The sequence below is a fragment of the Vombatus ursinus genome, unplaced genomic scaffold (genome assembly GCF_900497805.2).
Source record: "Vombatus ursinus unplaced genomic scaffold, bare-nosed wombat genome assembly UNPS02014807.1, whole genome shotgun sequence".
Classification (NCBI taxonomy): Eukaryota; Metazoa; Chordata; class Mammalia; order Diprotodontia; family Vombatidae; genus Vombatus; species Vombatus ursinus.
The window spans coordinates 49,779,079-49,804,033 of NW_020954585.1; the positions used below are offsets into that span (position 1 = coordinate 49,779,079).

At 42.4% G+C, this 24,955-nt stretch overlaps 1 protein-coding gene across 3 annotated transcripts in view; it reads left to right on the forward strand.

Moving 5' to 3' along the window:
• The window catches only part of CARD11 (caspase recruitment domain family member 11), a 131,236-nt gene that overhangs the window by 88,592 nt on the left and 17,689 nt on the right, over positions 1-24,955 (forward strand). For all 3 annotated transcript variants that reach the window (XM_027874772.1, XM_027874774.1, XM_027874773.1), the window contains 11 exons: positions 480-677; positions 3,784-3,960; positions 5,680-5,731; positions 10,079-10,146; positions 11,826-11,926; positions 13,276-13,328; positions 15,660-15,792; positions 16,265-16,466; positions 16,975-17,101; positions 21,886-22,126; positions 23,538-23,634. In XM_027874772.1, coding sequence (XP_027730573.1) covers positions 480-677; positions 3,784-3,960; positions 5,680-5,731; positions 10,079-10,146; positions 11,826-11,926; positions 13,276-13,328; positions 15,660-15,792; positions 16,265-16,466; positions 16,975-17,101; positions 21,886-22,126; positions 23,538-23,634 — 1,449 coding nt within the window. The remainder of the gene's footprint in view (positions 1-479; positions 678-3,783; positions 3,961-5,679; positions 5,732-10,078; positions 10,147-11,825; positions 11,927-13,275; positions 13,329-15,659; positions 15,793-16,264; positions 16,467-16,974; positions 17,102-21,885; positions 22,127-23,537; positions 23,635-24,955) is intronic.

Genomic DNA, 24,955 nt, shown 5'->3' on the forward strand with positions numbered 1-24,955 from the left:
ATCACCCTCATTACGTAGACCATTTGTTCCCATCATGGCATTTAGTCAGTGCAGTGTTACTAAGTGGTAATAAGTGGCTAAGTGGTAGATAATTGTAAATCTTTATCACTTCTTTCTATACCTAAATTATATTTTTCTACTCAGGAGACTTTTTGAATTGACTGCTACCTGGATTTTTCAATATACTGGGTTAAGGCCCTGACAATTCAGATTTAAGAATGGGAAAAACTAAGGGGAAAGATGAGTTTTTAAGTTAGTGGAGAAGAGAAAGAGCTATAATTACAGTTAAGATGAGCAAAGAATGATGGTGAAGACCATCTGAATAGCCTTGATACCAGCTATAGTCATGGTTTCCAGCTGGAAAAATGAGGAAAAGAGGTCCTCCTAACTGGAGGTTGGAGAATATTTGGGATTTGGGATTCGATTTGGTTCAAACCATGTGACTGACCCAGGTGGCCACATTTCCTTGTCCGTGGTAGGCATTCCACTCTCGTGATGAAGCACAGACACAGTATTCCCAATGCTTGATTGAGAAGGACAAGTACAGAAAGCAGATCCGAGAGTTGGAGGAGAAAAATGATGAACTGAGGATTGAGATGGTCCGGAAGGAAGCCTGCATTGTGAACCTAGAGAGCAAAGTCCGACGCCTTTCCAAAGACATCACTGGCCTTGACCAGGTAGGATGAAGCCCTTGATCTTCCCTCCAGTCTCCAGTCTGGGAAGCCACAACATTGCCTTAATGTGAGGCAATTAGTATCTGGTTCAAAGAGATAGGCAGCACAGTATAGTGGAGAAAATCTCAGTCTAGCAGACTTAGATTCACCTTGGTGAATCACTTAGTTTCTTCTTCTATGAAATAAAGATAAGAATACTTGCCCTGCTTACCTCACAGGTGTTTTTTTTTTTTGAGAAAATTGCTTTGCAAACTTTAATATGCATAATAACAATATTAGTGGCTAATATAAAAATCATTATTGAAACTGATCCATCATTCTCTGATATTGGTCCTCAAACTTTTGGTCTTAACGCTCTTAAAAATTATCAAAGATCCCCCAAAGAGTTTACGTGAGTTATATCTATATATTATTAGACATTTAAATACCTTAGTATTTTTGGAAAATATTTTTGACCTTGTGAACCCCCGAAAGGGTCTTTGGGACTCCCAGGGATCCTGGGACCACATTTTGATTACCACTGCTCTTAAGACTTGCCTTTCATATAATTAAAGACAGGGGTTCAACTCTTCTCCATACTAAATAATTCTGTCTTTAATTTCATCAACAAAGTAGGGGGATTGGACTAGATAACCTCCCAATCCCCCTCCAGCTCTAAATCTATGATCCTATAATAATCTTATGTTCTCTTGGCATATGTCAGCAATAAGAGAAAAATTGGTAAAGTCATTAATTAGGATCCTGTGTACACTTCTGTCGTCAAGGCCAATTATTGTTTAATAATTTCACTGAAGCCATTAGTGCCTGGGTAAATGATAATGTGTTTGTATTTCCAGGGGGTGGTCTCAATTTGATAGTTTATTTCACAGCAAGGACCCAGGCTTTCAGCAACCAACATCTATAAGAAAGGCAGAGCATCTTACTTAAGCGAACAAGTGATTGCCATTCTTAAGACCAGTATAAACAAAACCCTGATTCATTAATTTGCTGATTTTTCTTCCCTGCAGTATTACCTGTTTGGTCCTTAGCTGTTAACACACAAAAGGACAACACTGCTATATTCTCTAAACTTTTAATCATCTTGGCTCTCTTCTGAACCAAAACTGAGCACAAGACATAGTAAAAATCTGACTACCACTGACTATAACAGGAGGGCCTTATGAGTCTCATGTTCTACTTAGATCACCCAGTCTTTGGCTTGCCTCTTTTAAAATAGTGGGCTGTTCTGTGCAAAATAGAGTGATTGACCTCACTGCACATATAGATATATAGATTATATCTCAATCTATGTATACATATACAGAGTATCCCAAAAGTCTTGGGTCCCTGTTAGTGTAAATAATGAATGCAAAAAGAGGTCACATGTATTCAAATGTGGACTCTTTAAAGTTATAATGAGTAAAATAGGGTAATCGACCTAGCCACATATATAGATATACAAATCATATCTAGATCTATGTATATACATACAGGGTATCCCAAAAATCTTAGGTCCCAATTAGTGCAAATAATGAATCCCATGAAGTGATCAAGTTTTCAAATTTTTATTCTTTGAATTGTGTAAAATATGGTAATTGGTTCTAGTCCAATAGGAATATACAGTACAAATTCAAATAATGGCACCACTTTATAGGATTCGTTATTCTTACTAATTAGCACCTAGCTCTGTGTGGATAGATAGATAGATAGATAAATAGATAGATAGATAGATAGATAGATAGATAGATAGATAGATAGATAGATCATATATAGATATATGTGCATATTTGTACATATATACAGGATGCCCAAAAGTTTTGGTACAGTTTTAAATTTATTAAAACTCAGAAAATGATTAATTAAAAATTAATTAATTTTTTTAAAATCAAGCTTAGTGAAGCTTAAAACTGCACCAAAACCTTCAGAGCACTGTGTGTGTGTTTTTGTTCTGCATGACACTGCTCTGCAACTTTCAGTGTTCAAAAGTTGCTTGGAGGACTAAGAAGTTAAGTGACTGGTCCAGGGTCAAGCAGCCAGTGTGTCAGAGATGGGACTATGTGTCAGGGCTTACTGATTCAAAGGTCACCTTTCTTTACACTAAGCCCAATTTCCTCTGTACATAAAAGACCCTTAATAAATGTTTTGTTGAATTGAAATGGAAGGCACAAGGGCACATTGGACAGCTCTAGATTTAGATTCAGAGAAACTTGGTTCAAATCCCAGCTTAGCCACTTCATTAGCTGTGTGACTTTGGGCAACTCCCTTAACCTCTCTGACTCTGTTTCCTCATCTGTAAAATGAAGCAAGTTAGATTAAATGGCCTTGAAGATCTCTTCCAATTCTAAATCTATCATCCTATCAATTGTGCAAAAGAATAGAGGGAAATGATTTGCACAAGAAGGGAGGAGTTAGATTATAAAGAGCCTTAAATTAAAGCGAGAAAAATGTGGACTTTCTCTTTTATAGGAAGTATAGAGCCACTGAGGATTTGTGAGCAGGAGTGTTACATATGACATGTGCAAAATAGTATTTTAAGATGATCGGTCTTTCCTCAGTGTTGAGGATGATCGAGGGGGCTAGAAGGAAGAGAGATTGGGGGCTGAGAGACTAATTATCAGGGTATTATAATAATCTAGATGTGAAACACAGCAGACCTTAGATGGCCCTTGAGATTTAAACAAGTGGTGAGGGCCTATGCTGTGATGGTGATGCAAGAATGAAAATTTGCAGGCAAATGAGAAAGATGTGGTAAAGGAAGGCTCAACTGAACTTGATGGCAGAATGGATAACTCCAAGATGTAATAATAACAGTAACAATAACAACAACAGTGGCAACAACAATAGCAATAACATTGATATAGCCCCTACTAGATCCTAAGTAAACATTATACAAATATTATCTCATCTCATCCTCACAACAACCCTGAGAGGTAGGTGCTGTTATTATCACCCTTTTACAGATGAGGAAACTAAGGCAAACAGAGGTTAAGGGACTTGCCCAGAGTCACATGACTAGGAAGTGTTTGAGACTGGTTGCTAGTACCAGTGATGATATGCCATCCAAGTCTCTCACTTGTGAACTGTTTCTAGGGTGCCTTTACCTACCCTAAATTTATATCCCTGTTTGCAGAGTCTTCCCAGGAATCTGCCAGTAACTATTATCTCTCAGACCTTTGGAGATTCCAGCCCTAAAGCCAATGGTCAGGAGGCAGATGATTCATCAACTTCTGAGGATTCACCAGAGGACAGCAAGTATTTCCTGCCCTATCATCCCCCAAAGCGGAGAATGAACTTGAAGGGCATCCAGGTACTTCTTTATGGGGAAACCAGGGATCTGGGCACCAATGTTCTGAACTGCTTGGTTCTGATTGAATGAAAGGGAAAGAGTCTAGGGTAGCTAATGTCACCCCTATAGATGTAAACATTCCCCTTGAAGAGTCTCATTTCTTTGGGGAGAGGAGGGGGGAAGATGAGGTGGAGACAGGATTCAGTAGTCACCATGTGGCTGGTCTCAATTCAGCCTTATGAAGGGAAATCCAAAACCTACCAGCTTGCTTTTATGCCTGTTGGTTTGTTTCTACTAATCTGTCTTCCGTCATGATTGTAGGATAATAACAAAATAAAATGTTTCCACTCACCAAAGATCAATTCTTATTTACCTCAGGCAAATTGTTAATGAGAAGGTTGTCTCTGGGCGCTCCAATGGCTTTTGACACAGTCACATGAGCTTTAGGGGAGCAAGTTGGGGGAGGGAAGGGAATGGAGACTGCCTTTTATGTTTTTCAAGTACTTAGTATCAATCAATGAGCCAGCACTTACTGATGAGGCAATTTGATCCTATTATCCTCCTCCTTGGAATTGTTTCCTTTTGTGTCTACAGAGTTTCGTTCTTGACAATTTCCCATCCTTCTTGGACTGATTTCCCCTATGGAATTTCAGTCCATAGGATCCTTCTTATCCTGCCTCTGACCCCTTTAAAATCTGCTTTCCCCAAATCGAGAGCGCATACCCAGATTCCCTCTTTCTCTATCACAAATTCTAGAAGGCAGGGGTCTACTTTCCTGCCCCTCCTAGGTTCCCATCATTTCTATATAATAATTAGTTCTTCCCTATTAGTGAGAATCAGATATAGTGGCACTGGCAGAAATAAGGAGAGCAAGCGTATGGATCCCGACTGGGGGTGAAGTTACGTTCAGCTTTATGCTTTGGTCCAGGAGAGAATAAAAAATGAAGTGAAGTCAAGAGACTTTTAATCACATTCACACTGCCCTGCTCCCCATCTAGTATTTGTTGATTGAATGACTGACTGTCTCATGATCAACTGACTTGATGTACATGGTCTAGAAGAAGAAAATCTGTACCAATCAGAGCATGAAAATATGTAATCCTCACCCCATTTTTGCTGGGCCATCAGGCAACATGCCTAAAAGCAAGAGCCAAGTTGGAGTTCCAACCAGGGAACAGCCTCCTGGCTCTGGCTGAGCCAGAGTTCATCTCATAGAGATGCCTGAGTGCTTTGTCCTTTCCAACATCTTAGAACCATCCCTCCTCTTCCCCCAACCCAACATTTCCCTGGGCCATGTATCTGGCTCTACTCTTCTCACCCTCTATTTGGAGACATGTGAATCCTGCCTGTCCCCCCTCCACCTCTCTGGGATCCTGTAGCATCTTCTGCCCAGAGCCATATTGTGCTTCCAGCCTTTATGTGAGGGATGGAGGGGGGTGGGTAGTGGAGCAGTCTTGTTTGTATTAGCAGCTGCCTAATCTGAGCCCAAGAGAACCTATTCTAATCTTGTCACTCCTGCCACAGGAGTCGGGTATCCTGGTGTGCTCCATGATTCAAGGGACTCTCTCCTCTGCCTCTGTCTGACAGGGGATACCCCAGACTGCATTTTGACAAAGGACAGAATGGCAGCATTGACTTTTTTCTTTCTTTCTTTCTCAGTGACTGTGACATGTGTCTGGAGTCCTGTTTGATTCTTATCCCAGCCTCTTTTTTCTTTCCCATCCCTCCCTTCTCTTTCAGCTGCAAAGAGCTAAATCCCCCGTCAGCATGAAGAGGGCATCAGATTTTCAAGGTTAGTGAGAAAACCCAGATCCCACTTGACTGTCTGTCAATCTGTCTCTTGCAGTCCATCTGTTTCTCCGGATGCAGTAATCAATCCGGCAGGGTAAACCCAGGACAAGGCTTGAAAGCCCCCATGTTGGGAGGGGGGAGCAGGTTTCAGACAATAATTAATGATAATTGTCATCTGAAGTGGGCAGGAGTCCTGACTGATCAAACATAACATCTGTGGCTCCAGCTACACTCCTCCTCTGCCTCCTGGCAGGTCTATCTAGGGCCCTTAACTATTCCTGCTGAACTTCGCATTTTTGCTAATGGGTTACTATTTGGAAGGATGCTTGACCTTCCCCCTAAAACTTTTCAACCAAGGAAAATCCCCAGGGATGTGAGACTCCAGCAAATACTGACTCAAGAGATCTGTAAACACCTGGCACTCTGAGACACAAAGGGCCCTCTTAACATTCCTCAATTCAGTCATTCTTACAGCAACCCTGCAAGAGAGGGAAAGACTGGGTATGGTAATTTACACTTTACAGATGAGGGTAACTGAGGCAAAGGAAGGTAGAGGGAGAAAGGGGAATAAGGCGGAGCTGGAGTGGGACCTAAGGAAAACTAGCACCCCAATACAGTTGTCATAAGATCACAAAGAATGGGAGGATAGATTTAAAGCTGGGAGAGACCTCAGAAAGCCATCTAGTCCAATCCCCTCATTTTTTGCAGATGGGGAAACCGAGGATCAGAGAGGTTAACTGATTCATCTAAAGGCACAGAGAGGTAGTGACAGGCAGGATTTGAATTCAGATCTTCTGACCCTAGAGCCATCACTGCTCTTTCCTAGTCTTTTAATTAGACTGGATAACAGCCCCTCTTGGAACAGGGATGCCTCAGGGTGACTCATGAAGCCCTTGATTGAGTCCCTGCAACAGCCAGACCTCTTACCAGATGCCAACATCTGAGCTATAGAATTTAGAGCCAGTCACTCTAGAATGAATAGAATGGCAGCTAAACGGCACAGTGGATAGAGCTCCAAGACCAGAGTCAGGAAGAGCTGAGTTCAAATCCAACCCCAGACACTTACTAGCTGTGTGACCCAAGGCAAGTCACTTAACCCTGTTTGCCTCAGTTTCCTCATCTGTAAAATGAACTGGAGAAGGAAATGGCAAATCATTCCAGCATCTTTGCCAAGAAAACCCCAAATAAGGTTACATTGACAGAGTCAGACACAACTGAAAAACAACTGAACAACAACAACAACATTCTAGAATTCACAGTTCTAGACTCCAATTCCTTCTTGGAGATCTAAAGAGGATTCTGGCCAGAGCTCTCTGCCTGTCCCCCTTCCCTATATCCAGAGCACCCTCTCCACAGGGATGATTTATAGGAAGATTAAGTAATGGTAACCCCTTTAAATAGCTGGGGCCATGGTACAGGGGAAAAAGTGCTGGATTTTGAGCCATAAAACCTGTGTTTAAATCTTAAACCTACCGCTTACTACTTGTGCAACTTTGGGCTTTCCCTTTCTGGGGCTCTGCTTCCCCAATTATAAAGTGAAGGATTGGACAAAATGACCTCTGGAGTCCTTTCCAGCTCTAAAGCCAGAATCTTGTGAATTTGAATACTTCCTGCCCTAGTTCTACCATATCCCTAACTCTGTTTTGTGATGTCACCATCCCTCCACCCCCCAGTGCAACACTTTGGAGATTAAAGGGAATGTTAAAGAATTCCAGGCTACACTTTCTTGCCTCATAGACTTTTCATTGCCCTGACCATCTTTACCTGAAGGTGTCTGCCTATGATTGGGTAAGGTGATACCAGAAAGTAGGAAACTCATGCATACACACATAGTTCTCTCCTCTCATTCTCTCTCTCTTAAAAACTTCCACCCAGCGATATATATACCTTAAATTTCTCCATTACAGATTCAACCTTTTATACTAAGCATTACCCTTTCTAGGTGCATCTTTTAATATCATGCAACAACATAATGAAAATACCATAAGGAATGATAGTGCTTTAAGTCATTCTGAACCGGTTTATCAGATACTTTCTTCTTAGATTGATGGGTCTGGGAGGAACCATCATTGTCATTGTTCCAGTCATTTCCAACTCTTTGTGACCCCATTTAGGATTTTCTTGGCAGAGATACTAGAGTGCCATTTCCTTCTCTAGCTCATTTTACAGATGAGGAAACTAAGGCAAACAGGGTTAAATGACTTGCCCAGGGGGTCATACATCTGCTAAGTGTCCTGAGGCCAGATTTGAACTCAGGAAGATGAGTCTTCCTCACTTCAGGACCAGTACTCTAACCACTGCACCACCTAGTAGCCTCAGGGAAGAACCGTATTGATTAACAAGTCCAATTTCATTTTAGAGAGGAAACTGACATTCAGAGATATTAAAGAATTTGTTTAAGGTCACACATATGTGGGGTCTCTGGGTAATGGTACATTGAGTGCCTACAAGATAGGGTAGGGTCACTGAGGAAAAAAATAAGACATAGAAAAAGGAGATATTAGTAATAATAATAATAACAATATTTTACTATTTAACTATTCAAAGAACTAAGGTGAAATTTAAAATTTTAAAGTTTTGTTAAACCTAGAAACATGAAATTAGTATTCCAAAGAGATCCTGAAATTTTATATCTGGGGAAGATAATGGTACTCTAATCAAAATTTAAGATGAGTGATTTAGGAATAACAACACATTTGACTTTTGAAAAATAAGAAAGATGAAGATTTTTTTAAAATATCATATGATACTTTACAAAGTGTTTTCACATGACAACCTTTGGCTACCTTAAAATTTTGTCCAGAGACAACTTATGGCTTTAGGTTTGGTCCCCTAACTCCTCCTCTCTTTTTAAGTGGACAAGGTTGATTTGGCTTTCATTTTGAGAGGAAATCGCTGTTGTTCAGAACATCTTTCTTTCCAAATTGTCTTCCCCCGTGATATTCACTGAGCAGCAAAGATGCCTAATGACCCCTACTTCTATCCGTGGGGGCAGATAGTAATCAGAAGGCCATGTTTTTTTGTTTTTGTTTTTGTTTTTGTTTTTTTAGGCAATTGGGGTTAAGTGATTTGCCCAAGGTCACACAGCTAGTAAGTGTCAAGTGTTTGGTCTGAGGCCGGATTTGAACTCAGGTCCTCCTGACTTCAGGGCCGGTGCTCTGTCCACTGCACCACCTAGCTGTCCCCAAAGGCCATGTTTGAAGGATGTTTTTGCTTGATCTATTATTGTTCCCCTGTACAGTGAGAAGAAAGGAAGTTAAAATGTTGAGAGAATGCACTTTATCCACCAACACTAAGTTCCCAGGGTCATGAAGTGCTGAAATTTAGGAAAGTTCAGAGCCAAATCTAATTCATTTCAATAAGCAGTTATTAAGCATTTACTCTGTACATGTGGTACACTGTGGAAGGGCTCTGCGGTAGGTTCTGGGCTAACAAAGACCAAAATGAGACAATCCCTGCCCTCAAGGAGCTTACATTCTACTGAGACGTACATTGTCTATTCAGATAAGTAAATACAAGGTGTATAAATAAAAGTGAAGTAATATTATTTTATGGAAAATGAATGTTGAAAACTATATATATATACATATATATAAATTGGAAAAAATAAAATTCTATTAAAAATATATAAGAGGCAGTGTGGCAGAGTTGATAGAGCTGGCCTGGGAGTCAGGAAGAACTGGGTTCTAGTCCTCCTTCTGACATATACTAACCATGTGACCCTGGGCAATCATTTTAACATCTTAGTCTCTACAACTAAGCTGCAAAGAAGGTGCTGACCTGCGTTAGTAGAAGATTCTCCCTAGGGACTCCCTACAAACAATAAAATCACAGGTTTTATTTAAAAATAGGGGGAGGGTATGGAGAGCAATAACAACTATGGTGGAAGAGATTGGGGAAGGCTTTGTGGATGTACGATGTGGAATCTGAGCTGAGCTTTGAAGAAAGTTAGGGATTCCAAGAAATGGAGGTGAGGAAAGAATGTGTTCCAGGCATGAGAGACAACCTGTGGTAAGGCATGGAGGTGGGAAATAGAATGTTACATACAGGGAACAGCAAGTGGCCAATGTGACTTGGAACCCAGAGTGGTAAAGGGGAATAATGGGAAATAAGTTTGGGAAGGTAAGCTAATGCCAAACTACGAAGGGTTTTTAATGTCAAACTAGGGAATTTGTATTGCCTCCAGTCAACAGGGAGCCATTAATGCTCCTTGAGCAGGAGAGTTAAATGGTCAAATGAAGCACTGATCTCTGTCTCTCTCTGTGTCTCTGTCTATCTCTCTCATCTCTGTCTCTCTGTCTGTCTCTCTGTCTGTCTGTTTGTCTGTCTCTCTCTCTCTCCCATAAAGAAAATGGAATGGATGCCAGTAGCAACTCCTCCAATCCTCTTTCCATTGACAACTCTCTCAACAAAATGGTAAGATGCTCCTCTCTCTTCCTGTAACTTGTAGCCATCTGGAACCTTATCCCCAGCTCCTTAAGATCATAACTAAGTTGTGTTCCCTCACAGAGTATTGCCTCCTGCTTCCTATTCATGCGTAGGCATGTTCTTGGAGCCATGCTATTCACCTTTCCAGAGTCATTATGCTAGGTCTTATGTTTATTTAAAGATATTTCAACACAACCTTAAGACACATTTACACCTCCTTGCCTCCTCCTCTCCCAATTTAACACTCAGTGGGTGGAGGAGAAGATGGGTCTCTCAGGGGCTGTAATGAGTCCTACATACCTTTGAAAACCTGGGATCTTCTGTATCTTCTCAGCCCCTGGCAATTTTGGCAGGATTGGGGAGGCAGGACGGTAATGCTGTTAGGTGGAAATCCAAGTATATCAAAGCAAATCTTCCTCCTCCCTCCCTCACTGTGGGCGAGCTCAGCTGTTGCCCAAGCAGTTCTAACCATGAACCAAGCTGCTCTGCCCCCACCACCCAGACCCCACAAGGAACAGCAACTCCTGGAAATTAGAAACCCAGCCCCTGAAAAGGGCAGACCCCATAGGACATGGGTTCTTAACCTTTTTTGTGGGTTGTGGACTCCTTTGGAGGGCTGATGAAACCTATGGCCCCTTCTCAGAATAATGTGTCGGTAAATAACATAAAATACCTGGGATTGCAAAGGAAATCCATTATATTGATTTATAATTGTAGTATTTTTAAAATTCACAAACCTCAGATTAAGAATTCCTGCCCTGGGGCAGCTAGGTGGCACAGTGGATAGAGCACCAGTCCTGAAGTCAGGAAGACCTGAGTTCAAATCCGGCCTCAGACCAAACACTGGTCACTAACTAGCTGTGTGACCCTGGGCAAGTCACTTAACCCCAATTACCCAAAAAAAAAAGAATTCCTGCCCTAGGAAGCCTATCAGCTTGGCATTCAAAATAAGCCCCTGGGGGAGGATGGCAGGGATGTGTGCAATGAAAGATTCCTGCCTGATTGTTGTGTAGGATAGAATATCTCCAAGGCAGCTCTTGAAAGGCAAGCCTCACGTGCTGTGGTGCATCCTGGCTGGTGGCCTCCTTAACATGGGCCTGACTTCAACATCTGTGGGGGCCTGCTAAGCCTTAGGCAGCTGACTGCAAGCAGCAATTGGTGTCTTCATGCAATGTGCCTCTGTCCCTGGAACATACAGTGAAGGTCCTTGGCACAGTAAGCAAAGAAAGTTCCCCAGTTTCTGAAGGGGAAAATGTGGCATCCTGCACTTTGGCAAACATGCCTGTACCACCCCTCCTCCCCTCCCTGCCCCACTTATTCACACAGATGTGTAAGCAGATGTACACTAATCTCAGTGGTCACGAGCTAAGCCTGTTCCATTTCTCTAGCCAGGATTTGGAGGGAAAGGCAAGATGGCTACCCTCAAAAACTTTTCTGAGTCAAAAGGAACATAGATTTGGCTAAGGGTGTTGACCCAAGTTAAAGATGTATTAAACTGTGTGTGTATGCACACACACACACATACATATATATGTACATATATGTAGGCATATGCAAAATATATACACATATAAGTAGACATATGTGTATATATAATGATGTGTGTGTATATATGTATATATAGATATATACACACACACACACATATATATTTGTGTGTTTTAAAGCTACCCCTTAGAAATCGCAATAGCATCATGTCTATCACTGCGGAGCCTCCAGGAAATGACTCCATTGTCAGAAGATGTAAAGAAGACGCACCTCATCGTAGGTAAGTGACTAGGAAAGGAAGACAAGCCCCTTGGGGAAAAAAAACAACCATCTTGCTGCTCAGTGTCAATTCAGATCACTTCCATAGAGGAAACACAATACTTAGGCTTTCCTCCAAGGCATGGGGTAGGAGTGGTCACTGGAAGCCCGCCACTGCCACTGAGAAAGCAAGACTGTGGCATAGGTTATGCTTGTACAAGTCCCTACACTGGAGCAAAAATAGAAGAATGTTCAGAAACATCTGGATATTTGGCAACCTGTGTAGGAAGCCATTGACTGGTACTCGACTTTCCGGTGGGGCCCCTCACCACACTCCCTTCTCCCCTTGATTGGGCATTCAGAAGAGTAGTTAGGCATTCCATCTCCTCTTTGTGGGGGAAGGGTCATCTGTGAAAAGGAATTGTTGGCTTGGGCAGTAGGAGAACTAAAGAGTTACTCCATAATCCCTTCTGGAGAATGACTTGGAGAGAAGATAAAATTTCTGTGTTAACTTTGTCTACAATGCCAGTGACTTAACTTGGAATTCTGCACGAACTCCCTCAGCAATCCTGCAATATCTCCTCTCCCTGGTGCAGGAAGCAGGCAGGATAAAATGGGATTGGGGAGTCGTTTGGGTTTTCTTTTTTAGGTAGCCACGTGCTGCCGTTGTTACTCTTACACCCTGCTCTGCTGTTAGTGTCCCTGGATGCCCCATTTGAAAGGACCATAAATGAAAAATGGAAGGTGTCTTGGGGAACACCAGAACAGTATAAAGCATTGCTGTCTTCCATTCATTCTGCCGATCAGAGCGCTTAAGCTATTTTCAGCCCATCATGGAATAGAAATCCATTGAAGTACAAATGGATATTACACAATTAGTCTCTCGAAGTCAGAATCAGAGTGGAAATATCAGGCTCAAACCCACAGAGACCTATGCTTACCCACCATCCCCATTTCTTCAGCTTATGCCATTAATGCTACCCGTACTCCCCCCCACCCCACTATTCACCCCTAAGTTTTCACACTCATATGTATATACCTCAGTCTCCAGAGCTACTTTCCATTCAAAGATGCCTTACTAATGACACATTGCCTTCCAATGAATAGCTTAGGGATTCATAAGGGTGTTTACTTTGCTTCCCAATCTTTTTCTTGCTGTCCCCATGCCATCCTACCCATTCATTTTCTGCCAGTTATCTCCTGATCCTGTCACGAAGGGCCCCCTCATCAATACCTATTAGAAAGTTGAAAATCTCTCACTATCTCTTTCTCTCTCTTTACTCTTTCTCTTCCTCCTTACCACTCCTCTCAGGCACTCTCACACACATACATACTCTGCTACCACCATCATCTCTCCCTTTTGTCTTACAGTATAGTTGAAGAAGACACTGACAGTTTTGGATTTGATGCCTTAGATCTAGATGGTAAGTGAATGGCTAATTGGAGGGTTCCTGCAAGTAGAAGTGAACACCTCTGTCTACTCCAACCAGTTAGTGGTACAAGAATGAAGGAGAGCTGGGTGGGGTAACACATGCCTGTAATCTCTGCTAGCAAGGAGGCTGAGGTGGTAGATCTCTTGAATTAAGTCAATTAGATGTCCACAGTAAGTCTGAAATAGATACGATGAGCCCCTAGAGAGCAAGGGACCATCAAGTTGCCTAGGAAAGAATGAACCATCCCAGTTCAGAGACAGTAGATCAAAGGCCCTGTGTTATTCTGGATTGTGAATAGACACTGAACTTCTAGCCTGGGCAAGATAGAGAGAACTAGCCCCTAAAAAAAGGAGGAGGAAGGGAAAGGGGTTTGGATGATAGGGAGCACGTTGAAGTTGTACTTCATTACCATGAGATATAAGAAGGGAAGTCATTGGGGTAAGGCCTAACTCTGGAGGCTTCTTCCATAGATTTATAGGTTTTTTTGCAGAGAGGCAGTAGGAAAGAGGGAAGAGGAAGAGACAGACAGACGGAGACAGAGAGGAGGAAGAGGAAGAGAAGAAGAGGAAGAGAAGGAGAAGGAGAGAAAAAAAGAAGAGGAGGAGGAAGAGGAAAGAGAGAGAAAAAACAGAGAGAGGGAAAAGGAAAAGCATGGTTTACTATTTTAAAACCTAAGAGCATAGGACTCCTAGATCTATCAGTGGAAAAACAGGGTATACCTTTGTAAGAAAGAAAGGAGAGAGAGAGAGAGGAAGAAAGGAAGGAAGGGTTTTATTATGTAACAAAAACACCAGTTTCAGAAAGGATGCAGGAAGGAGAGAGAGACTGAAAGGTGATCCTATGGGGAGAGGGCGAAGATAATGTTATTGTCACAATCTGCTAAGCTAGATGCTGTGGCTAAGGGAAAGCCAAAAGGGCTTGTGAAGAGGGGGCCTAGGCATCGAGGCTATGAAGAAGGCATCACTCTCAACCAACAGGTCTTCTGACCCGTAGTAAGCCTAGAAATGCAGAAAATTCTCCAGATTCCTGGATTTAGGATTCATGATTTTGAATATTCAAGGGTTTGCCATCTCAGCACACCTGAAGTTGATCTGCCTTCCCCACTCCAGCACTACCTCTCATTTGCAACAGCCCACAGAGGCCTCTGCATTAAAAGGCATTGTGGAATCCTCCTTGGTTGGAGACAGTCATAAGCTAAAAAATACTTCAGAAAAGCAATAGCCCCTAACAAAGGCTTTGTAATTAAAAGAATTGAAAAAGCATTGGAAAATAAAAGGGAGAACTTTGGAGAGAAATGTGCCACTGTTTAAACCATTTTGAGTTGGGAATAAATAGCCCTTTGCAAATAAATATTATCAGTGCTTTGAAGCATTTGTAGATTTCTCAGTTCTGTGGATCTAGACTTGCCTTTTCTGAATGAAGAAGGTATCCTATAGCCTAGGTATCACATGCTTTAAAACAGAATGGAAAAAAGCAGCAGTGTTTGGAGTCAGAGGGCCTGGGCTCAAAACCTGGCTTTGGTACTTATTACCTATGTGACACTGGTCAAGTCACCTCACCCCAGTGGGCTTCAGTTTCCTCTCCTGCAAAAGGGGTTGAACTAAATCTGTTCTAAATCTGTTCTATCACCTCTAAATCTGTGATCCTATGATTTAGCTTCTTCATAGACACCCTTTTCCCAGCTTCTCTTGGGAAATTGGCATTGGCCTGATGGCTACTGCCCTAGATGATGGAGTAGCTGTACAGTAGAAGGTAAAAGCAAAATTTGCTTCAACATAAATTCAGAAACCATTGAAAAACTGATCATAGAAAGACTCATTAACCTTGACTGAGATACTCGAATGTCTAGAGTTCTTGAAAAACAGACATTGTGCCACAACGACTACCAATGTCAGAGGACCATGTGAATTACTATTAGAACAGATGCAAATGACTCCACCTTCTGCCTCTGAGGGTTGTCTTCTCCTCCGGATCATAGAGTGAGGCCAAGTGTGATCCAACTGTATTTTCCCTCCTGGCTTCCTTATCCAGAAGAGACATCTCCCTCCCAGTGGCATCAGCGCCCCCACATGGAATAAGGACATCTGGCTATGGAGCCATTTGTGGTTCTGGGTTTGTGTTTTGGCTAAACAAGAAGCAAAAGAGTAAACTTAACTGTGATTATAGAGTGTCACTGACATCTGACAAGATTGACATAGGTGGATTGGTTTTGCTTCCTCCAAATACAATCACTTTACTTTGTGTGTCTCTCTTTCCCTAATTGGTCACTGCTACTATCAGCTACTTCATTAGCCCAATAGACATTATTTTCCCCCTTTTCAGATGACAATCATGACCGCTACTCCTTTGGACCCCCCTCCATCCACTCCTCTTCCTCTTCCCATCAGTCTGAGAGCCTGGATGCCTTTGATCTTGAGCAGGTCAACATCATGTTTAGGAAATTTTCTCTGGAAAGGTATGACGGTGGGAAATGGGAGAGTAAAGGGTGAGGATGGGGGTAGTGATAAAGGGAGGTAGCTGGTTTTATGGAGATAAATTCTACCCTGGTAGTCTGAGAAGTGAACCAACTTGTGACAACTGCATGTTACCCTGAACTCCTGAGTTATCCTGAAGCCATAGAACTTTAAAATCATTCAGCATTAAGTAAGCTTAAAGTTCATCTAATCCAACTTGCCCCATTCTGTAGATGAAGAAATTGAGGTCCATGGAAATTGAGTGTTTTTGATAGTTGAAATCCTTCTCCCATAAGTTAAGCCATGAAAACCAGTTTTTCTCCATCCACACTCCAGCTCCTGATAAATACAGGAAGCTGGTGCATGCAGGTTTTTGTCTCCCCTTGGCTTTTCCTAGGTAGAAGCTCTCTATTTTTAGCCCAGTGCATCTGAAAACAAGCCCATCTAAGCAGCTTCTTGATTTCCTGGCCCTAGACCTTTCCGTCCCTCTGTCACATCTGTTGGTCACATCAAGACCACATGCCATCCGGTGCAGCACACAACCCTAAACGGAGATAACCTCATCACTGAAATCACCCTGCTGGGGGGAAATGATCGCGGCAGCTTCATTCACTCTGTCAAGCCAGGATCCCTGGCGGAAAAAGAAGGCCTCCGGGAGGGACACCAGCTGCTACTGGTGAGGCTTAAAAAAAAAAAAGTTCTCATTATTTTCCCCTCCATTTCTTCTCTGTATTTATGCCACTGACACAATGCAAGGTCCCCTGACAATCTGTTCCTGTGTTTTCTATGGAATGCCTAAATGGAAAGAGAAAAAAAATGTGAAAGGGCAGGGCCTCCTCTCTGGCCCCTTCTGTTCCCCACCCCCAAGAATACCATCTTTGGGAGGGGATGGGAGTTACGAAAGGTCACACCCCCCTCTTTCCCCAGCCCCATCCAGTATTCTTGATTGCATTTCTAGAGTAGAACCCTACTGCTGCATACATGCATGCACAGGCTCAGAGAGGTGGGTGATAAGAAAGTTTAACAAGCATGATTTAAGTAGGAAGCTTTATTCCCTCCCAGCACCAGACAAGTTGTTTGTTCAGAAAAAGACGCTTTTATTTCATATGTGGAATAATCCTACTCACGAGGCTTGGCCAGCCCATGGAGCCCACAGTGAGGAACAGTATTTCTTTGATATCTAGCTGGAGGGCTGCATCAAAGGCGAGAAGCAGAGCGTTCCCTTGGATACTTGCACAAAGGAGGAAGCGCACTGGACAATTCAGAGATGTAATGGCCCCGTCACACTGCACTATAAATTCAACCATGAAGGTAAGGCCTGAGTAAACCCCATTCAGCACCACGGCCAACACTCCAGTGGCGTCCCATTCATTTCTCACCAATCTTCTCATGCAAATGGTGGTGAGGACACTGGATTTAGAGTCAGAAAGCTTGGGTTTGAATTTTTTCTCTGATACTTTCTAGCTGTAGAACCCAGGGCAAGCTACCAGATTTCTTGGAGTCTCACCTGTAAAATGGGGACAATAATCATAGCAACTCACATTTAAGCTTACAAAGTACTTTTCTCACAACCATTTGGGGAGGGAGGGATTGGAGGTATGTTTGGGGTAGGGACTGAACCTGGCTTTCATTGGTGTAGGCAACGGCCTATAAGGAAAATCCCTCTGCTAAGAAATGATCAGGGCAACAAGCTACTCTTTTTCACAAATGACATCTCACTTCCTCTCTCTCCAGGCCCTTGCATGGGCTTTTTGTTCCCTATGACTATAATTTGCATCGTCCTAATCTCTGCCTCTTAAAAACTCTGGTTTTCTGTACATATCAACTCAAACACAGTCTTCTACGTGAAGCCTTTCCTACTTCCCTCAGCTGCTTGTGTCTTCCTGCACCACAATGATTTAGGAGAAGGAGGGCAAAAGGCCTCTCATTTCCAAGGTATAGAGAATTTCAATTGAAGAAACTTCCTTTACCAATGAAAACCAGCACCCATTCTTTAATTTATAGTTTTAGAGACTATATTGCTCGGGGCACTAAGAGGCTTAATGGTTTGTCCAAGATCACCCAATCAATGTGTGTCCAAGGTAGGACTTGAAACCAGTTCTTCCTGATTCCTGGGCCAAGTTTCTATTCATTATGCCAAGTGGACTCTCAAATCAAATCAATAAGCATTTACTAAACTCCTATTTCAGGCACTGTGCTAAGTGCTGGGAATAAAAAGAAAGGTAAATACAGTCCCTACCCTCAAACAGTTCACAATCTACTGGGCAAGAAAACATACAAACAGCTATATATAAATGAGATATATACAGAAGATATAAATGATATAGATAAAAATGTAAATATAGATGATATAGGTATAAATACACACAGATATACATAATTAGTATGAATGTTATTATATCCATTTTACAGATGAGGAAATAAGCTCAGAAAGGTTAAATAACTTACCCAAGGTCACACAGCTAATAAGTGTCAGAGCCAGAATTCAAACCCAGGTATCTCTTGATTTCAGGTTCAGTATTCTTTCCATTATGTACTTGTACTGTCTACCTCACAGCATCTTTGTGAGGAAAGTACTTATCAACATCAAAGCACTCTAGACATGAAAGTTTTTCATATTATCTTGTTGTTGAATTCCATCAGTACTATTTATTTTCTCTTAAACCAGGGTTTCTTCATCTTTTTTGGTGTCACTGACACCTTTGACAGTCTGGCAAAGCCAGAACCCTTTCTCAGGTGAATGTTTTAAAATGCATAAAATAAAATGCGTGGGTGCAAAAAGGAAACCAAAGGTTAGTGAAAATAAAGATATCTTTTTTTCCCACTCAAGTTCATGGATCCTCTGAAATCCTTCCACAGACCCCCTACTCTAGATCATTCTTCATAATGACAAGTTATGTGTTCACATTGTCATTTCTCCCCTCCCTGAGCTGGCCTCCATCTTATGGACCAGCCAGCGCTCTGAGTGAGCATGATCAGACCAAAGGCAGGACACTGAACTTGCTATTTTGTGCCCCACCTGGCCACAAATGGAGAACAAGTCCCCCACGTATGCAAGCATGGGTTAGAAACCGGGTTAGAAGAGAGCTGGCAGGCGGAGCAAGCATTACAGCTAAACACCAAATGGCTGCATATGGCTTCTTGCAAAATGGAGTTTTTGTTTTCTTGCATGCACAACTAAGGAATACTCTTTCTTCTGGATCTAAAGCAATCATTTGTCTACAGCAACCAATTCATGGTCCAGGGCTGGGCTCTGCCTGGGGAGGCTAGGCTGTCATCAGATTAAAACTCACAGACCTTTGGCTCTTTGGTTCCTCAAGCATCCCTGTAACAAGCATTCCCCTCTCCCTTTGCCTCCAGTGGCTTTTTAATAGTATTACCCACATCTTGCCTAAGTCACCTAGCTATTGTGCACTGGGCTTTGTTTTACATTTCCGATGTCTGATTTACCATTCTCACCTCTGAATTTTCCTGGATGATTATCTCAGCAGCTGGATCTTATTTTTAACTACTAGGGCTCATGAATGTTTAAACGGAGCATAAATAGCCAGCTTCTCTCCAGACAGTCTCTCCACCGACAAAAGCATCCTCCCAGCAGTGTCCTGTCAGTGCAGAAAATAATCATAATAATCCTTTGCACCTAAACACAGGTCAAATTTCACAGCAGACATTTGGTAGGGAGTAGTTTTCTCACTCCATGGCCTGGCATTTATTCTAACATAAAATCACAAGAGGTGCTATCTGTATACCAGCTCTCCAGAAGGTTTCCCCCATGAAAATAAAAGTTCTCTATAACAGAGAATTCTTGTTGGATCATAGATTAAGAGTTAAGTGAGACCTTAGAGGGCATCTAGTCCATCTCTCTCATTTTACCTGTGAAGAAACTGAAGCCTAGGGAGAGAAAGGGACTCCCACAAGGTCATCCAGGTAGTAGGTGGCAGACCCCAGATTCCAACCGAGTACCCTGACTCCAAGTCTAGCACTTTCCACTGCACTGTGCTGCCTTTATTACTTGTTCAGCCTCACCCTTGCGGATTACAAAGTCCATGGTTGACCCCTGTTACTAACCCTCATCTAGCTCCCCTGACATAGTAGCTAGGTTGTTGAACTTGGAATCAGGAAGACCTGGACTCTAATACTTCTAAGGCCCATACTTGCTGTGAATAGTCAAGTCACTTAATCTCTCTGAGCCTCAGTTTCCTCTTCTGTACAAAGAGGATGCTAATAGTACCTACCTCATAGGTTTATGATGAGAATAAGAGAGCTTAAGCATATAAAGTACTTGACTAACTTTAAAGTGCTGTATAAATGTTAGTTACTATAATTGTTATCTGGTGGGGATGACGAAGATTTAGGGGAGAATCAGAAAATGAGCTCAAGGAATGGAATCTTGGTACTAAGCTAGTGGTGGGGGGAGAACAAGTTCTCCATAATCTAATGGTGAGCCTGGGGCCATTCATTCCAAATCAGTGGGAGGCCTCATCCAACCTGACTCTCACTTATTCCACTTAAGCATTCAAATAGATATTCTTGAATGATTCATAACTGCTCTGTCTTTTTATGGTGTTATACAATTCTCCCTTTGAATATTGGTCCATGCTTTGGATAAGGTCAATTATCTAAAAGACAGATATTATACCTGTCTTTTTTGCTATCCAGTACCTATCCAGTACTCCAACAAGTAGTATCTGATTTGATTTGAAATATTAGCAATTAGCCCAGGACCTCAACCTGGGCTCAAACAGCCTGCCCTTGGAAGGAAGGTCTTAGTTGGAACAGTGGATAGAATGCTGAACCTGGAGTCAGGAAGACCTAAGTTCAAAAACTGCCTCAGACTCTTACTACCTTTGTGGGCTTGGGCAAGTCACTTGACTTTGCTAAGCCTTTGTTTCCTGTAAAAATGAGGGGTTGGACTTGTTGTTGAGTTGTTTCAGTTGTGTCCAACTCTTTATAACCCCATTTGGGGTTTTCTTGGCAGAGATATTGGAGTGATTTGCAATTTCCTTCTCCAGCTCATTTTACAGATGAGGAAACTGAGGCAAATAGGGTTAAGTGACTTGTCCAGGGTCACATAGTGTCTGAGGCTAGATTTGAATTCATTCTTCCTAATGCCAGGCCTGGTACTCTATCCGCTATGTGCCACCTAACTGCCCTGGTGTTGGGCTTAATGACCTCCAAATTCTAGCTCTAAACCAATGATGCCAAGTTTTGGTCTAAGAAATGATAGGGATAATATTGGAGCCATAGGACAGTGGAGAAAAAGTGGGTATACTGCAAGCATTGGATTAAAAGTTTTACACCTAAGTTGGTTTCATTTTTGTTTTAATGTCATACAAACGAGTACAGAGTAGGGAAGGTATGGCTAGACCACAGTTCATATGGAAAAGACGTGAAGGTTTTAGCGCACTGCAAACTCAATATGCCACAGCAATATGGTCTTGGACTCAGATCTGCATGAACAGAAATCCTTGTTCAAAGAGTTCCTATTCCACTGGGGGAGACAACACATGGAAGGTTTCAGCTGCAAGTCAGATACAAAGGTCCCACGGTCCTTAGGGCTCAACAGCAAAGCAGATGGTCAGTCCTCTTCTTTAATGTCATTTCCACTGATAAAATAATATCAGTTTCTAACATTGAACCATTTGACAATGTCAAGGGCTTTAGTCACAAAAATTTTCTTTTGGGGGCATGCAATGGCTGCAGCACCAGAAGGAGCTGTTGTCAAGATGCATCTCCACAGGGGTTGCTTCCCAGGATAGTGGTGGAAGACACTGGGCTAAAAGCATCACTATTCCCAAGGCTCTTGGGCTCAGAGTCTCAGGCTATCCCCATAAGTGTCTGTTCCACTGTCACTAATCCATCAGGAGCCATGGTTACCATGCTTTGTTCCATTTGAAATAGCACCTTGATATGATCTTCTGAATCCCTCCTTAAGCAAAGAAGAGCAGCGGTTCAATGCCTTATTACACACACACACACACACACACACACACACACACACACACACGCACACGCACATGCACACGCACACACACACCCCAAAAGGATAGCAACAGGGCAGGGGTGATTTTTTAAAAATTCTTCTTCCCCCTCAGGTTACCGGAAGCTGCTAAAAGACATGGAAGATGGCCTGATCACATCAGGGGACTCATTTTACATCCGGCTAAACCTGAACATCTCCAGTCAACTCGACTCCTGTTCTATGTCAGTGAAGTGTGATGAAGTGGTCCATGTTCGTGACACAATGTACCAGGATAAATATGAGTGGCTATGTGCTCGGGTTGATCCATTCAACAACAGGGACCTGGAAATGGGAACTATTCCCAGCTACAGAAGGTGAGCCTAGAAATATAAAGGGATCTATCCAGTGGTGTTCTGGGAGATGTTTAACAACCAGGTGGGATGGGATGGGGGGAGGGGGAATGTGAACCTGATAGACTTTTACGTTTAATCTGCCTCATTAGCATTTTCTCCATCACTTTCTTAAATCTTGACAGTCCAAAACAATAAAAACAATAAACCAAGCCCTGATTTGTGGCCTTGGCTGATTTCTGCTGTCTAAGATGCTCACAGTAAAAATCCAACGTTGGCTCTCAGTAGCCAGTGTGTGATTGCTTCAGTACCCCGCTGGGTTTATCCCACCCCTGGCTTGTCCTGGTCTGAACGCACATTGCCACCTCTATCAGTGAGCAAATGTCTAGAGGGCTGGAGAAAAGGGACTGAGGAATCACAGGAATATGCAAAGGTGGAAATGGGAGCGTAAAGGAAGAAATAGGGTAAATATGTTCATAGGATCATAGATTTGGGCTAGAAGGGGCCCCACTGGCCACCTAGTCTCCTCCCCTCATTTTACAGATGAGGACACTGAGAGAGGAGGAATGGTTTAGTGGATGGAGTGCTGGTCAAAAAAACTTGAGTTTGAATCCTGCCTGGAACAATTACTAACTTTGTGACTCTAGGCAAGTCATTTAACCTCACAGGGCCTCAGTTTTCCCAACCGCCAAATTAAAGGGATTAGATTTGTTGGTTTCACTTCCAATTCTAAATCTATTGATCCTATGAAGTCAGTAAGTCAGTCAGTGAACAAACATTTGTTAAGCACTTAATATGTGCCAGGAATTATGATAATCACTGGATATGTAAAGAAAGGCAAAAACCCGGACCCAGTCCTCAAAGAACTCATATTCTAACGGGGGAGACAATATGTAAGAACAAGATATATACATTGTAAATGGAAAGACACTAGGAGCAGAGGATACTGGGAAAAGTCTCCTACAAGAAGTGGGATTTAAGCTGAGGTAGGTAGATGGACAGATTGATTGATAGATGTGAGGGGGAGAGAGAGAGAGAGAGAGAGAGAGAGAGAGAAACATTTATTAAGCACCTACTGTGTACCAAGCATTTCTGGGAATACAAATAAGAAAAAGAAAGTCCTTGTGCACTAGAAGCTTACAATCTGAAGGGGGAAGATGATGCACAAGAGGAAGTTAAAATGTTTAGGGAGGCAGAGGTGAAGGGAGAGGGTGGGCCAGGCATGCAAAACAGTCCCACGAAAAGGGAGTCAGGAGATTGAATGTTGTGTGTGAGGAACAGAAAGAAGGCCAACGTCACTGGATGACAAAGTGTAAGAAGACTGGAAAGGTGGGAAGAGACAAGATTGTGAAGGGCTTTAGAAGCCAAACAGGATTTTCTCTTTGATCCTGGAGGTAACCTAGGCCTTAAGATAATCTCTTCTTCCTTCTCCCAGAGCCCAGCAGCTACTTTTGGTGAAGCTTCAGCGGCTGATGCATAGAGGGAATAGAGATGAAACAGAGAACTCTCACCATACGCTAAAGGCACTACGGGTAGGTCTGCCCCCATGTTGGTCCTGCCAAACCCACACAACTCCAGAGAACGCCAAGCGACTATGTCTTTACCTTCCTTCTTCTTAGGAGAAGCCAGATCATCCTCCCAAGAGGCAGAAAAGACCCCATTAACCAGCACTGCCCTCATGCTACACATGTCTGCAGTTTATCTTCTGTGGGGCATCTCTCTTGGACACAAATACCCTACTCCTCTCCTTCCCAAAGGCTCCTAGGCCTGGGTAATAACAACTTGCATTACAGGCGCTTTTAGATTCACAAAGTGCTCACTTCACAACAAAAATAATATCTAACATTTATGTATTGCTTTGAAGTTTACAAAACACTTTATATATGTGATCTCATTTCATAGCAACCTCATTAAAGTAAGTAATAGAGATGGGAACTAGACCTACAATTTTCCTGGTATGAAGTCCCTAATGAGGAAATTCCTTCTTCCAAGGCAGGTTAGCAACTTCTCTTTTAACTTAGTTTTAGAGTTGCCTAGATTAGTGATATCAAACTCAAAAAAAAAAAAAGAAAAGAAAAATAGGGGCCATTAAACAGTATGTAAGGATTCCCAAGGGCTGCAAATTGACTTAGTTTTAAAATGTAATACTGTCTTTGTTTTGTTATATTTTTATTTGTTTCATTAAATATTTCCCACTTACATTTAAACTAGTTTATACACACTTGGGAGTGTGGTGGGCCTTGTGTTTGACACTTTTGCCATAAAATACAGTGATGTAGTGATTTGCCCAAGGTGATACAGCAAGACTTCAGCCCAGGGCTTCTGGCTCTGAGGCCAGCTTTCTATCCTTTGTGGCACACTACAACTATTATTATCCCCAATTTACCGATGAGGAAACTGAGGCCCCAAAAAGTTTCAGTGACTCAATGAGGTAGAGTTTGAACCTAGGTGTTCCAAGCCTAGCACCCTATCTATCTACTAGATCATTCTTCCTCCTGCCTTCTAGAGCCTCATCCCATGCCAAGACCTGGGGTGGATATGGGTAATATCCCCAAATATCTACATTCTAAGTCTTCTTCAGTCTTCCCTCCAGCAAGGGAAGGTTTGGTTGTCAGCCTTAAAGTTCGTTTGTCATCCTAGGTAGCCTAAACTGACTCATTTATTCCTCTATCTCAGGTCCCTTATTCTTGCTTGGCACCTGATTTTCTCTCTGTCCTAGCTACAGGCAAGATGTTGGCAGGACACTCTGCCCTAAAGATGGCCTTTTTCATAGACTTCCCTTCTAGGCTTCACCATTGAAAAGAAGCAGTAGTGACTGAGCCAAGCCTGCTGGCAAGTGATGTGTGGCCTTCG